Genomic DNA, 15,117 nt, shown 5'->3' with positions numbered 1-15,117 from the left:
TGTCTTCGTATTTAGAGTACAATCTCATTCAAGTCTGGTTGGTGTAGAGGTCCCAATGTGTGTGTGTGTGTGTGTGTGTGTGCGTGCATGCATGTAGCTAGCACTTTCAAAGTGAGTGAAGTGGTAGCTGGTTACAGTAGTGGCAAAGTGCAGCTTTTCAGACATCAAAGACATAATTTTTGTAGACAAGAAAAGGCTGGTGTATAGTTTGAGTTCACATCACTCAGCACTCAGACAGTTCATCATAGCACTCACATTCCTGCTTGAAGGTGAAGTATTCTGTGAGGTGCCGACACTCGTGGTTGCCTCTGAGGAGGAAGAGAGTGTTGGGGTGGTTGATCTTCAGTGTCCACAGGAAGAGCACACACTAAAGAGAGAAAGAGATACACATTTGTAATCCTGAGGAGTCTTCGCTATTAATATCAGTCAGCAAAGCAATGGGAGGGATATGGAATAGGTGTTAAATTGATAAACTCTCATTTAGGTACGTACATAACGTGTCCATGGATTTGTCATCAACATAAATCTATTAAGGACAGTGTACAGCACAATGCAAAAATTATTTTCTCAATCTTTACCTTACTGGCAAATACTTTTTTCTTGTTTTATGTTAAGCCTTTTAAAATGAATAATTACATTTTGTAATTCTGAAAGCAAGACTTATTTGATGTCATCTTGTTTTTCAAGTTTGAGTTCTTTTTAGATACTGTAACTGGTCTCCATGGATTTTTCTCTCATTTACACTAACACAGATTATTTTAAATGATGCTGTGATGACAAATGATTTTAATGAAGAGTTTGGTTCCAAAATTAGATTAAAAATGTTCAAAAATCATGTTTTTTTATTGTGCATTCCAATTACTATCAATCAAACTGCAGTTGGTTTGTTTTTATTTAAGCCATAATAACTCAAAAAAATACAGCTAACTAACACAATAAAACAGAATAAAAACATGATAACAATAAAAAACATGATTTTTGAAAAATTTAAAGAACAGAGTTATCTCATTTTGAAACCAAACTCTTCAAATATTGAATGTATTAGGGCTGTCACGACATAGACATTTCCCAACATGGTTATCGTGGTCAAACGAATACACGGTAACAGGTGTCTGTCGCAATATATATATTTAAAAACAGATGATGCAAATTCATCTTCAATTTTGTCAAATTTACGAAGGGTGAGAAAGAGTTTAACCATTGCGTTTCTTACGGTTTACAGTATTACGATGTGTGCAATGTCAAGGTTGATATCACGGTTATTGACAATACTGGTATATTGTGACACCCATAGCATGTATAAAATCTGGCCTAGTATTTAATCAGGAAAAAAGCTAAATGTTAGTTTGAGATACAGCATCATACAAACAAGACAGCAAACGCATTTCTTATCAGCTACCCATTTACAAGCAACCTTAATATTGTCTTAAAGAATACAACACAACCAATGTCGTTTCACTGTTCAGTGCTCAACAGATGGTTGCATGAGGGAATGTAAAAGTGGGTGTAAATTGGTCTCATGACAATTATTTCCAATGATACATTATTGCAGTTCTGTTTGGTTATTTAAACATCTAAAACTCACGCTAAACTATAGAATTTATTTGGCAGCAGATGCAAAAGCTGGCAATATGCAGAGCGCTCGATTGAGGCGCTTGATATTCTGTACAATACAGAGTGTGCGAGCACACTCACGCTCGTTTCAGCCTCATTAAAACCCATTTATCCTAACCCCCTTTCATTTGCATGCAAAATCACAGACACCACTCAACGTGGGGAGATCGGGACACCAAGGTAACCAAGGACGACAGGTGTGCATTTAAATGGCATGTGAAATAATAGAAACGGAGGAGGGTGCTAGCAGGGGGTGGGATGCGACAGCTCAGAGAGCGGCGACCAGAGCCTACGCAAGAGAAATAATGAACAGAAAATTACAGGTAATAGTGGCCATGAGAGGAGCTACTCAACGAAGGCTATTACAGTTGAATGGCAGACGGCACAGAGAATAAGAAAAAAGAATAAGAGCCCGAGAGATAGAATGAGACAATTTGACAGGCGACAAGAGACAGAGAGATAGAATGAGAATATGACACAGAGATTAAAAGGTAGAACGATAGAATGAGAAAGATGGAATGAGAATATGAGACAAAATAAGCGACAGCTCATGAGAGAAAACAAAACAGAGATGGTGTAAGAGAGAGAATAAGAATATGAGAAATCGAATGAGACAAAGTATATGAGAGAGACACAGACACTTGAAAATACAGGTTTCTAAAACGTTTTTATACTACTTTTCATACTAAGCTCTATGATTCCACGAAGAACCTTCCACTTCCACAGAACAAAAGGTTTTTTGTAGTGGAAAAGTTTCCTCAGAAATAAAAACAACGCGAAAGCAATGGTTCTTTAAAGAATCTTTGGGGAACAAAAATGGCAAAAAAAAGGCATCACTGCAAAGAACCTTTTATAGTACATTTATTTTTAAGAGTGTATAACAAAGGAGGGAATGAGAATGAGAATAAGAGAGAATAATAAATACAGAATAGGATAGGGAATAAGAATGCGAGAGACAGATAGAATGAGAGAAGAATATGAGACCGAGAAATATTAGAAAATGATAGAGAAAATAAAAGACAGACAGACAAAATGAGGTAAAGACAGACAGGGATAGATGGATGGGAACACGGGCAGACAGTTAGGTAGACGGACAGCTAGACAGATCAATCTTAAAATAGTAGTTCACCTTCAAATGAAAATTCTGTCATCATTTACATTCCCTCTTTTCATTTCAAACCTGTATGACTTACTTTCTTCCGCAGAACACAAAAGAAGATATTTTGAAACATGTTGTTAACAGCCCCCCATTTACTTGCATTGGTTACAATAGAAGTGAATGGAGTGCTGTGCTGTTCTGTTACCAACATTTTACAAATATCTTCGTTTGTGTTCTGCAGAAGAAAGAAAGTCATACAGGTTTGAAGAGAGAAGACAAAAGGGCAGACAGACCTTTATGCCAGACAAGTGGAGTCTGAACATGATGATGGTATTGCTGCTCGCACCGAGACCTTCCACTCATATGTGAGTGCTTATGTGTGCAGTCATGGTGGTGGGAGGCTGAGGACGCATTAATAACAAACTCTCTCGGATCAAAGAAAAATAGCCCAACATAATGTTAGCGATGGATGATGACAGGCTTAATGAACAGGATTGCTCATACTTGCTCATTTGAACACATGTATATAACCACCTGCGTGACTGAACACATCCCGCATTATGGAAAATCAAACAGCTTTATATATTTATCAACAAATCGAGAGAATGTGAGAGCTATCAGGAAATTATAAGGAAATAATGGGCAAAATATTTAGTTGTATTTATGAGCTCTTCAGATGCCAAAAGCTCAAGATGTGTATAAACTAAAAGCATGACTAAACCCACAAGTGTTGTGCGAATAGACAACTGTATTCATGATCCTATCATTAAAAGAAGCGCCATAAGCAAACATGACATCACTCATGCAAATACAGTGAAAACAGAAATAGCTCAAGTAAATTATAAGGTGACAATTTGTTTTTCTTTTTGTGGTGCATGCTGGGAAACAGATTTAAGAAAATTATTCACTGATTTGTGGTTAATGTTACATAATGAAAAGGTTTGTCAAATGACATCAAAAGGTTTTTGACACCTGCTGGTATACAAGACAAAAATAACATGTTGCGATTAAGTTTAAGACAATGCTAAATAATGACCTCCCGGCTAATAAACTCCTCACAGGATCAAAGTACGAGACATCAGTAATTCAATGGAGACGTACGACAAGCAAAGCAGTCCACGCTTTAATGTTCTATGACTCAGCTCTTATGAAAGGGTAATGCGTCTGACAGCTTATCAAATAACACCGCTCAGAAAACTCCCCCTGCGACTCTTTCAAATGAGACACAGAGAAAGGGCATATAACCGTATGGCTTAACAAAGTCTCTTAGCTTTTGGTCTCTTGAACTGTTTACATATTTCACATGGTAGTGTTATTCAAAGGTGGATTTAAAAAATCGTTAAAGTTTAAAATAATAACACAGGAGTCAAAACAATTCCCCCCCCTAAAAAATGTAGTGCAACAGTATATGAGATATGCGTAAGAGATATGTAGTATTTTTTTATTGAAAAGTAATTTGCACATCAAAAAATTAAATCAGGCACATGATACCCATTAACGGACACAGACAAAATGGTGTCTCGATGTCTAGGTTGACATGGAGGTAATTGTGGTGTCAGTGTCAATATTTTCTGAAAAAAAGGTGATACATGGGACCCAGGTCTCATAATGGTACTAATAACTATTTCACACCATTAAGCCTGTTTTTTATTTCTGCCTCTGACCTACGCTATAGCCTCTAGCTGTAGGCAACGCGCCGGTTTTTGTTTATACTTGTGCGTCGTTATCCGCGTCAACAGGCAATGGCCACTAGGCATCAGTGTCCACAGGCGTGTTGCTTGTGTAACCAAGTCAAGAGCCAAAGAAGAAGCGGTTCCTTGTATAAGCTGTAGAAGCATTTAGCAGTGATAAGTAAACAGTCACTTTTGCAGCTCGAGTTGTTAAATACAGAAAAACACATAATTTATTAAGATAATTTATTCGGAAATGCGTATGAGTAAACCCGACGCTATTGCAGAGTTTTTTTACCTGAAGGTAGGGGATTCAAGCAGACCAATCACAGCGCTTGCGGGCCGCGTCGCATTGACACGCTGTTACATTTTTGGAGAGGTGCGCGTCAGGCTACGGCATAGGGTACGTGTCTCTGCGTAGGCTATGGCGTAGGTCCGATGCAGAAGTGAAAAACAGGCTTAAGTGAATGAGAGCTGCACAGATGGGAACTTTGAGAAGTTGGCTGATAAAATATCAGAAAAATAAATTGTAGGCGACTACACTAAACATGATTTATTTTGGAAATTGTCCCTTAATTCCCACAGGTACATTTGTGTTATTCCATAGTTTTGATCACAAGTTTATTATTTTAATAAGTGGAAAAGTATTAAAGGTGCTGTGTGTAATTTTTTAATGATTTATTGACAGAAATGCAATATAATATACATAACTATATCTTGAGATGTCAAAACCTGTATGACTTTAATACATCTACAGAACACAAAAGAAGATATTTTAAAGAATGTTGGTAACCAAACAACACTGCCCCCCCCCCTTGACATCCAATGTATGAACAAAACTACTGAGACATTTCTCAAAAAATCTTTTGTTGTGTTCCAAACAGTCATATACTGATTTTGAATGACTTTTTATTTTTTCGGTGAGCTATCCCTTTCATGAATCATAAAAAGACCCATACTGCACATTTTCCTTTTCTGGTTCAGATGGAAAAACTGTGGAAAGGATTTAAATGTGGTAGACTGTGTTTAATGGAGCTAAGGGCACTGCGCTTCTATTGGTAACTACACGCATAATCAAATTAACCAAAATATGTAATAAACAAACACGCAAGGAGTGCGGTAAAGGTAGCACTGTGACTGACAGGTGTTTTGAATCTGTGACGCTTTCAGCAGAGCTCTGCGTGGGTTTTACTGATGGCTACAGCTGAAGAAGATGCACTCACCTCTATACTGAAGTACCCTCTGTCAACATAATCGCCCAGGAAGAGATAGCGTGTGTTGTCAGGGGAACCACCGACTTCAAAGAGTTTCATGAGGTCAAAAAACTGCCCGTGGACATCGCCACACACTAGAAAGAAAAGAAAGCAAAAAAAAATCTTAACATGGCATATCGTGGGTAGTGAGAGGTACACGATGCCCGCAACTGAGAAAGGATTTAGGGTGTTAAAATGGCAGTAAATGTAGCGTTTTCTGTTTTGGTCAAAAGAAACGAATCAAATTTAAGTCTGAACACACCCTTAACGTACGAAAATTTCAGAGATCAGTGGGTAAGCAGAAGCAATGGTTTTCTGTTTCAAAAGGAACGGATGAAGCATAAAGAAGCATCTGACCTAGAAGAGACCAAACACTTGAATCCATCCCACTTGCATCAGCCAGCAACGGCCACATGTACAAGACTTTTCTGTCACTTAGCAACACCGTCACTATATCTGAAAATACAGGGACTGGATCCATTTATAAAACGGAATGAATCTAGAGCCAGAGGGGTTTGTGACATCTATTAATTCATGCTCACAGGTATGATATCTATAGAGGACAGATGAGCTCTGTTAACGGATAATTCATCGACATCAAAACATACTGCGGCATGAAGAATATAATGCCTAAAACAATTAAACCTTCAAGCACAACATCTTCATTCTCATTACTGAGTGGGTGGTTTGTCACTCATAGGGTCCTAACAATTTCAGGATTACTCTGATGTAAAACAGACGGTACAATTGTCATTCTGGCATGCAGTCTCTGCATTTCCACTATATGATTTCCAGTCACTCTCATCTATGTGTTTGACAAACAGAAGAAGCCTAAACGTTTGTTTCAGAATTTCCTATGATGCAGTTTCTCTCTAGCGACCATTAAAGCTTCGCTGACCACATTCTGGTGTGGCATCTGTGACAGGCTGTGCTCCACTGATTTCCAGTATCTGTCAGTAAAAAACTAACAGCGCTTGTGTCTTATTCTGCTTCCTAGTTCCCTAGCCTGTCAATCACTATATAGTAAACACAAATTTGCCACTAGAAAGGGCCTTGATCCTCTTAATACCGGGAAACTGAGAGCACAATTACCTGCTGCTCAATGACTAGGTCACATATTAAAATGAATTTATCAACAACTTGATATTCATTAAACATTTTGGTTGCTGACGGTTTCAGTGGCAACAACATAAACAAATGTTATGTGGCCCAAACTTAACTTCCGGTAGACCTCTTCATAGAATCAATATACTTAACTTCATTCAATAAATATTAAATGAAATATTAAACTAAATGAATATTAATATAAATTTAATATAAAATAAATTGTTAGATTATAACCAAACACAGCCTGGAAGTTAACTTCGGGCCAGGCGTATGTGTCCGATAGAACAGTCTAGAAATGTTTTGTTGGTTGTATTCTGTTCAAACATTTGTGCCGTGTTAAAAAACTGAAACACAAAGTTTTTTTGGAAAAGCACTGGACCAGCGTTGTTTACGTTTTCTGAAGTGGTCTATATAACATACCAACACAAATCTTTACTAACTTAAATTAAATTTAAACAAATAAAAATACGTAATTTCAGGTAAAGGGAAAAATGTTGCTTATTTCTAATAAGCAACATTTTAGTTTACTAAAATCATTTTGACAATAGAACTACATGTCCAAAAAAAACAACTTCCCGGGCAGTGCACTTACTACTTAGGAACAAGGGAGTGGATTGAGACACACCCAGTACTGACATTGACCATCCTACGAGCCATTTTACAAATAATTCCGAAGTAGGGGTGAGTGGTACGACCAAAAACCAGTTTCATTATATAAGTTATTTTATTCCACGGCAACGATATATATAATAAATACTGTATATATAATCCAAATGATGTCCACACTGCAGATGTTGCACCTCTAAGCGCCACCTCCTGCTCTGGATTCAGTTGCGGGTCCGCTTGAGCCACTGATTCAATTATTCACAACATATACCCCGCTAAACACGAAAGAGAAAGATTTGCTGCAGTTGACATTTTATTCTGCCACAATGACTGTTTGTAGCAACAATTCACAAAATCAAGAAAAAAAAACGTTACAATATGATGCACCTGATTAAACAGATGTTTGTACAGATGGAACACAAATCTATTTCCTTCTTAAGCAAACCAAATATGTTATGATTTAGTATTTGATTGTTTATTGGACCCACTGGTAAAAGGAGCGCACACTGATGGCAACGATGCACAACACTAAATTTCAGAGCTCTTGCTTTCTCACCTGTGATTGGTGCCTCCACCTCCACCATGCACTTCTCCTGTCTCAGGATGTTGGCGCCCTCGTTTATGATGCGCAGGGCTACATCCTCCTCCACACGACCCTCTTTGATCAAATGGTTTTTCAGGATTTCAGCATTGGGCTTGCCATCCACAAACAGGTCCTTAATTGTCAGCCGTTGGTGGGGGGGCAGTGGCACGGCTGTAGGTACAAGAGCAAATCATCAGTTGTGGATGCATTTTTAACATTAAATCAGGAAGGGTTGGTAAGGCATATGCAAATACGGTTCCACAACCACATGCTGTGGTTGTGGGTTCAGCACATAATTAAAATATTGCATACCCTGAAAACCATCAAATGTAATTTGATTTGAATAAAATTGTCTGCTAAATGAATTAATGCAAATGTCATGCTAATTTATCATAAAAAGAATATAAAAACAGATCAAGCTTATTCACTACATCATATCTGATTTTTTTCAATTTTCCAATCCACAAACAGGTATGAGAAGTACTAATCTGATGTGACATGATGAGTAAAAAGATTTTGGAAGAAAGCTTAATACACATTTGTCACAGTCACTTAACATTTTGCACATCATTCAGTGATTCTCACTGCCAAAGATGCCTCTTTGAATAAACAAGACAGTAGACGGTGTATTTTCATATCTGCTCTTTATTAGTTTGTGTTTCTCTCTTGAGCATCATGACATTTGCTGTTGCAGAGGCTAATAATAAAGTTATGGTATCATGGGGATTCTATTGATATAAAAGTCTTACCCTTCACGGGCATGAAAGGATCTTGAGACGGCGAGCAATAATCCCTCACCTGCACTAAACTTCCTGGTGATCTAGCTTCACCAAATCCTCTAGAAGAAGTGGCTATATGGAGGGCTATGACTCAAAACATAATCAATAATGAAAAGTAAATTGTGAGTCAGTCAAAGTTTCTTTAAAGTCACTATGAAATCAAACAGGAAAATTCTAAGTGTTTTACACAGTGTTGCAGTGACTATTATAAATGATTTATCCGTGCACACCATTATTATTTTTAATTCATTTGCACTTGTAATCTTTAATCAAAAACACTAAGCTCCTCTCCCCCGCTCAACAACAACTCTTCAACACATGACGTAAGCAACAAAAAAAGAGGTTGTACTATACTGACTGTCCAATGGCCAGGCTTTTTTAGCCCTCCCCTCCAGGCCCAATTTACAACAAACCAATCAAAGAGGGAAGGGCAAAACAAAGCCCCGCCCTACATTTTTATCTGACTGTGATATATGTCACGATACGGAAAATAAGTCAATCGCAACTTCCGTTTCATGGTGACTTTAAAATCCAAACTTGTAAATGATCTAATAGTAATTCGCTACAGAGTTTTAATCAACTCTGTAAAAGTTGAGGAGTGAGGAGTTCATTACTGTAAATTAATTGTGTTTAACGTGTCTGTGACCCGATGTGACTGAGGTTTCCAAACATCGTGAAGAAAACAGGAAGCAGAGCAGATTGCCAAGGTCTCTGCTTTGGGTTGGCACGGTCTTCCCCACAGACTGTCACAAAAGCCAGAACAGACTGCCGCTTCCTTCGCGACCTCATTTGCATGCATCCGCCATAGCATGTCTTGGCAGCTCAGCCTCCCGTGCAGAGTATCCGCTTGATCGATAGCCAGCACAAGCCCCATATATTTCAGAACGAGTCACAATTTTACGGAATGCAAGTTCAAACTGAGAGACACGTAACTGAAGACATCTGTAACTTTAGAGTTCAGAGGGAACAACCAGCTGTCTAACGAGAGGACGAATTCTCTTGTTAATCTGTCGGTTCTATTAAACGTGCCTTGAATGGAAGAGTAAATGACACGTGGTCCCTTAACGGTTCCTCCAATTTAAGCCACTGCCAATCTGCTGTCTGTACAGAGAGAGCAACTGATGGTCTCGTTATAATATGTCAATAAAATCAAACAAACATGGGAAAGTCACTGTTTGTTTAAGGATCAAGTCGAATAGCTTAAAGGAACACTCCACTTTTTTTGGAAATAGGCTCATTCTCCAACTCGGCCTAGAAAATCACAACCTTTTCATTTTCCGCCGTTTTAGCACACGATATAAGTACAGAAGAGTCAAGTTTTAAATAGGAAAAATGTCGAAACTCTTTGGTCATTTTTGAACGCGATGCTACTGGTCTAATTGGATTCAATGATCTATGCTAAGCTATGCTAAAAGTGCTATCGCCAGACCCGGAGATCGCGGGGAGTTGGAGAATGAGCCTATTTCCAAAAAAAGTGGAGTGTTCCTTTAAATCCTGACTTCATAACAGAATTTTTTACAAGATTACAGAAAAAAATCCCAAACAATTTTTGAACATTGTGGCTGCCAATGCATTACCATTTAGATTGTTGTACGTGCCATGGCTTTCAATTACAGTAAGTTTCTATGAGGCCACGCCCTTGTGTATATCGATAAACACGTACAGAGAACTTCAGTTCAAGATGTACCTCGCATCTGACACATAAATTGAAGACAATACAATGAAGTTCTTTTTGTCTAAGGTAAAATGAGCCAATTCTGTGCAGCTGCGGCTTTTCTTTTAGTGACTAACAATGCAACAATGCAAGTTGCACAATAGCTATTGACTGGTTTCTGACACCTGAAATAAAATAGCCACAACAGAAAGCGCAGATCTGAAAACTCAAACAACTGAGCCAAAATAAAAAATGTGTGTCATATTAAATATGATATGTCATAGATATCTGTTACATAATTGGATCCATCACACATTTAACCAGCATTTTTATGCAAAGTACAGTGCATTAAAGGAATTGATCAATTTGTGTGGGATTTAAATGTGTTTTTTTTCTTTCTTAATGCAATTCATGGCTATATTGACGATGAGAATCAGTGTATGATTGGTTATGACCATAGTTTCATCCACACTCATGTCTTAGGACAATTTATCATCTCAAAATCACCTAACCTGTACATCCTTGGACTGTGGGAGGAAACCCACGCTGACACATTGAAAACATGCCAACTCCATCCTTTATCTCTTATTACCAAACACTTTGTAGATTAAGAAAACAATGAATGTTTTTTGGATAAAAGATGGCTTAACATACTTCAGCTTTAATAGAAACAGAATCTATTAAGAATACATAACTTTAAGATTTAATTTATAAGTCACAGGAGTGACCGAGCAATTGTTGGGTTTTTGAACATCAGATTCTTGAAGTCATTTTATATTACAAAAGCATAAACAGTGGTAATCTTAGCGGAACACAATGCAAGTACAATGCAGAAATGTTCTATATGGTCATACTTAACAACTAGTCCTTTTGCTCACTACATTAAATATATAAGCAGTTGCAGTATGATAATATTAAGAATGGAGAGAGTGACAAAATTCCACCTCAGTTAAAAGGGGTCAACCTACTAAGCAAAACTCAAATTTGAGCTAAATCTACACAGCATACTCTGTCGATGAGTATAAATAAACCATAAGCACCCCCAGGTTTACAGTGCAGGCTGGGAATAGGGACTGTAAACTGGGTACGAGCACTAAGAACAGATTATGCAAAGCCTTTATTAGCCAGGGACTCCAGGTCCAGCAGTCTGTTTACTTAGGAACTTCTTCCACCGCATACAAGGTCCTGACCTAAAGTTCAGATTGGTGAAATAAATCATCATAACTCTTACAGGCAGCAAACAGGTTCATTTCTTTCATAACTGGATTGTAAACATACAGACAGAAATGCACATGCAAGGCCTTCAAAGTGCGAGTTGGGTTTGACACGCAGATCCTCATTTTTCACATTTGCATTTAACATAGTTCCGAACCAAGCATTTTGCATTGCAATATTAACACGGAAAGGTACCTGCGAACACACATTTGCACTATGCAGATTCATCCAGGGCATTTCCAACCCTGTATACATCTAGGGAGGCTACAAGTGTCCACTCAAAACATTGACATTTGAAAGGCAAATGGGCTCCTGTGCTGACCTAATAATGTACTATTAGTGTGGTGCGTGCTTCCCCACTCACCAAAATAATCTTTTTAGACCTTTGGAAGTGTGCTCAGGTTGTGTGAAGCAAAAGTAGATGCAGACATCCTACAGCATGTACCACTACCCTATTTTAAAAAAATTGCAGAGGTGGACAATGAAAAGCACATTGTGTATTAAAACACGCTCACTGAAAATCACGTTGTTTGTGGCTTTTGTGATAGTGTCACTATACATATGAAGATAAATAAATAGCAAAAATCCAACCGTAAACTGACAGTTCTCAGGTCACATCGACTGTATTTCGTCCAGGTTTACCTTATTGGGTACACTAAACTTAACACCATAGCCAAAATCAAGAGTAAAAAATACATCTATTTAGAGCATTAAAGGGATAGTTCACCCGAAAATGAAAATTCTGTCATCATTTACTGACACCCTCAAGTTGTTCCAGATCTGTATAAATTTCTTTGTTCTGCTGAACACGGAGAAAGATATTTGGTAGAATGCTTACACCAAACAGTTCTGGGGCACCATTGACAACCAAAGTGGAAAAAATTACAATGGTTGTCAAAGGTGCCCCAGAACAGTTTGCTTCCCTACATTAACCAAAATATCTTCTTTTGTGTTCAACACAACGAAGAAATGTAAAAATCAATTTTTCCTACTATGGTAGTCAATGGTGACCAATAACTGTTTGGTTACAAACATTCTTCCATATATCTATCTTTGTGTTCAACAGAATAAAGACATTTATACAGATCAGATTTGGAACAACTTAAAGGTAAGTGAACGATGACATTATTTTCCTTTTTGGGTAAACTATTTCTTTAATTTGAGAAAAACCCTTATTGATTGTTTTTGCGAAGAACACCAACAACCAACATATAATAATAACCATTACAGTAACATAAAAAGTATAAAGCATCTGTGGTTTTAGATTAAAACCACGCTTTCCTCATCTCCTCATACACTCTACCTCGTAAACCTTCCAAAACTTAGATGTACTTCATGGAGACCTGAATGAAAAAAACAAAAGGCCTTTGTTGGGCATCTTTACTTTTTTTGTTTGACCACTTATTACCAAAACGTAACCAAACCTACTGTGTGTGCAGTTCACACAGAAATACAAATATTTTACATCTTGAATCAGGTGTGACTGGAACCTTAATTTATCTTCAGTCCAATCTAGCTTCATCCAGACGCAAGTTACTGTGAATACAAAAGACTTTAACCAGCAATCTGCCCCATCAGTTGAATGAAAATCACTTCATACTGCAGATTGCAGCGGTTTTATTCTGAAGATAAAACGTATTTTAGCATTTGGAGTGCAGGCACTTAGGAAAATCAACTAAACAAAAATGGGACAAAAATGTCAATACAGTGGGGGAAGCTTACTTTAAAGCTCATCATTTAATAAAGTTGCTTTTTATTATAAAGGAATAGTAGCCTATGTGAAATGCGTTACGTCTAATTTCTCTTTTTCCCTGATTTGCAATGAAAGAGCTGACATGAAAGGATCTAACGTTAACAGTTACTTTGGAGACCATACACCAGCTAATCGGCTGTATAAAAATACTGTAACTCTGGCAAGCGCGCTGTCTAGACATCCGTCTGTCTACCACCAAAGACAACACATTCACAGAGATGAAGTTCGTGATCTGAAACAAACTTACTTTTAACGATTCGCTCAGTGGTCGACAGCTTTTCGTTTGGTTCTTTAGTCGACATCTTCTCACAGTTCGGTCAGGATTTATTATCCAGTAAACGAGGAGTCCAAACAAGGGATCGCAAAGTGGCCAGCTACTCTGTATGGTCCGAGAAATTCAGCTTTAATTCTTTAACGTAGCTAATTTAGTCAACACTGAACAACAGTTGGGTACACGGGTCACAGGGCAGCATAATAACATGAAGATCTGCCCATGACCAGCAGACACAAATCTCATTGCTTTCCTCCGCGAACAGAAATACAATCGCCGATCAACCGCTACAATCGGGTCCGTTCTTGGTCTTTTCCAGCTGACATTGACCACTCGAGCTATCAGGCTTCCTCTCTTCGACTCTTACCAGCGAGAGCCAGCGACACAAAATGATTAGGGTTTGGTGCGTATCTTGAACGATAATCCGATTTCCCACTTTTCAGAGTCAGAATGTCAACTCGTCAATCCAGCATCACACTCATAAGAGAGCCGAAAATAATAATAACGTCCATTAGACCTCTGATTAGTCTTAATAAACATATGTCCTGTCGTGTGACAACTAGCGATTGTGAGATTTACCCGCCCACTCGAGCTAACCATATGGCTAGCAGTAACTTCCAATCACACTCCCGTTCCCAGCGCCTCAGATTAAACACTAATCTCTAGACCTCTAGACGGATTTCCTGCAATATGGCGGAGCTGTGGCGCTCGACGCGATGGCGCAGGCATGACGTAGCACGTACAGTTCGACACGTGCGAAGCGGATGGTTACATTCAGCATTTCTTTACATTGGAGAATAACAGGTCTCCATACCAAAGTAATGAAATGCTGAATGTAACCATGTTGGTAACCATTTGTCGAATTGCTAATTATCCTGCATTTATCTCATTTTCTTTCTTTTTTTCTATATATTGTCAAAACATTGCTTTAGTTTTGAGCATTAATAAAAAACGGTTAAATGGGTTGTCATGTACGCCCCCCACTCACTGTTTATATAATTTTGTGTGCGTGCGTGACGTAAATTGGTGATACTTTCAATACTTTGGAAAGCAAAAAGACCATAAAAAGGAACGTGTTCGATACATTTGTTGAGACGCAATGCCGATAATGTGGATTGATGGAGATATATCAGATATGTCTATTAAACGCTTAGGGAAGAAAATAATGTGTGCATTGGTACATCATATAATTTAAATAGTGTTTGGTCATTTAACGTCATTCCTCGACGCATGGCTGTTTATATAATGTGACGCAGTCTGTAAAAAAATACTGTTTTCTACATATAATGATCCTACATAATGTAAAGAACATTCTTTGACAATATAACCTTGATATCTTTAATAGCATATTGACTAACGCCATGTCAATACTTAAAATCTTGGTGAAATAAATGGTTGAAATCAAACTTTGATGCTCGTTAGCCTGGTTTTCGCAAATGGGACACAGCCTAAACATACACTTTTGTAACCACATCTGATTTTAATTCAAGCACTTCCACTTGCTTCCACTAGG

General features: G+C 38.0%; 1 protein-coding gene across 2 annotated transcripts in view; it reads right to left on the bottom strand.

Moving 5' to 3' along the window:
* ppp3cca (protein phosphatase 3, catalytic subunit, gamma isozyme, a) overlaps nt 1–14,294 on the bottom strand; it is a 37,195-nt gene extending 22,901 nt beyond the window's left edge. For both annotated transcript variants that reach the window (XM_057323996.1, XM_057324005.1), the window contains exons 1-4: nt 13,581–14,294; nt 7,906–8,103; nt 5,607–5,731; nt 256–367 (exon numbers count right to left, since the gene is read on the bottom strand). In XM_057323996.1, coding sequence (XP_057179979.1) covers nt 256–367; nt 5,607–5,731; nt 7,906–8,103; nt 13,581–13,635 — 490 coding nt within the window. In that variant the 5' untranslated portion in view covers nt 13,636–14,294. The remainder of the gene's footprint in view (nt 1–255; nt 368–5,606; nt 5,732–7,905; nt 8,104–13,580) is intronic.
* Between the last annotated feature and the right edge of the window lie 823 nt (nt 14,295–15,117).

Source organism: Triplophysa rosa, linkage group LG2, assembly GCF_024868665.1.
Source record: "Triplophysa rosa linkage group LG2, Trosa_1v2, whole genome shotgun sequence".
Taxonomy (NCBI): domain Eukaryota; kingdom Metazoa; phylum Chordata; class Actinopteri; order Cypriniformes; family Nemacheilidae; genus Triplophysa; species Triplophysa rosa.
The sequence above is the reverse complement of the archived record's forward strand: the minus strand, read 5'-3'. Positions and strand labels throughout refer to the sequence as shown.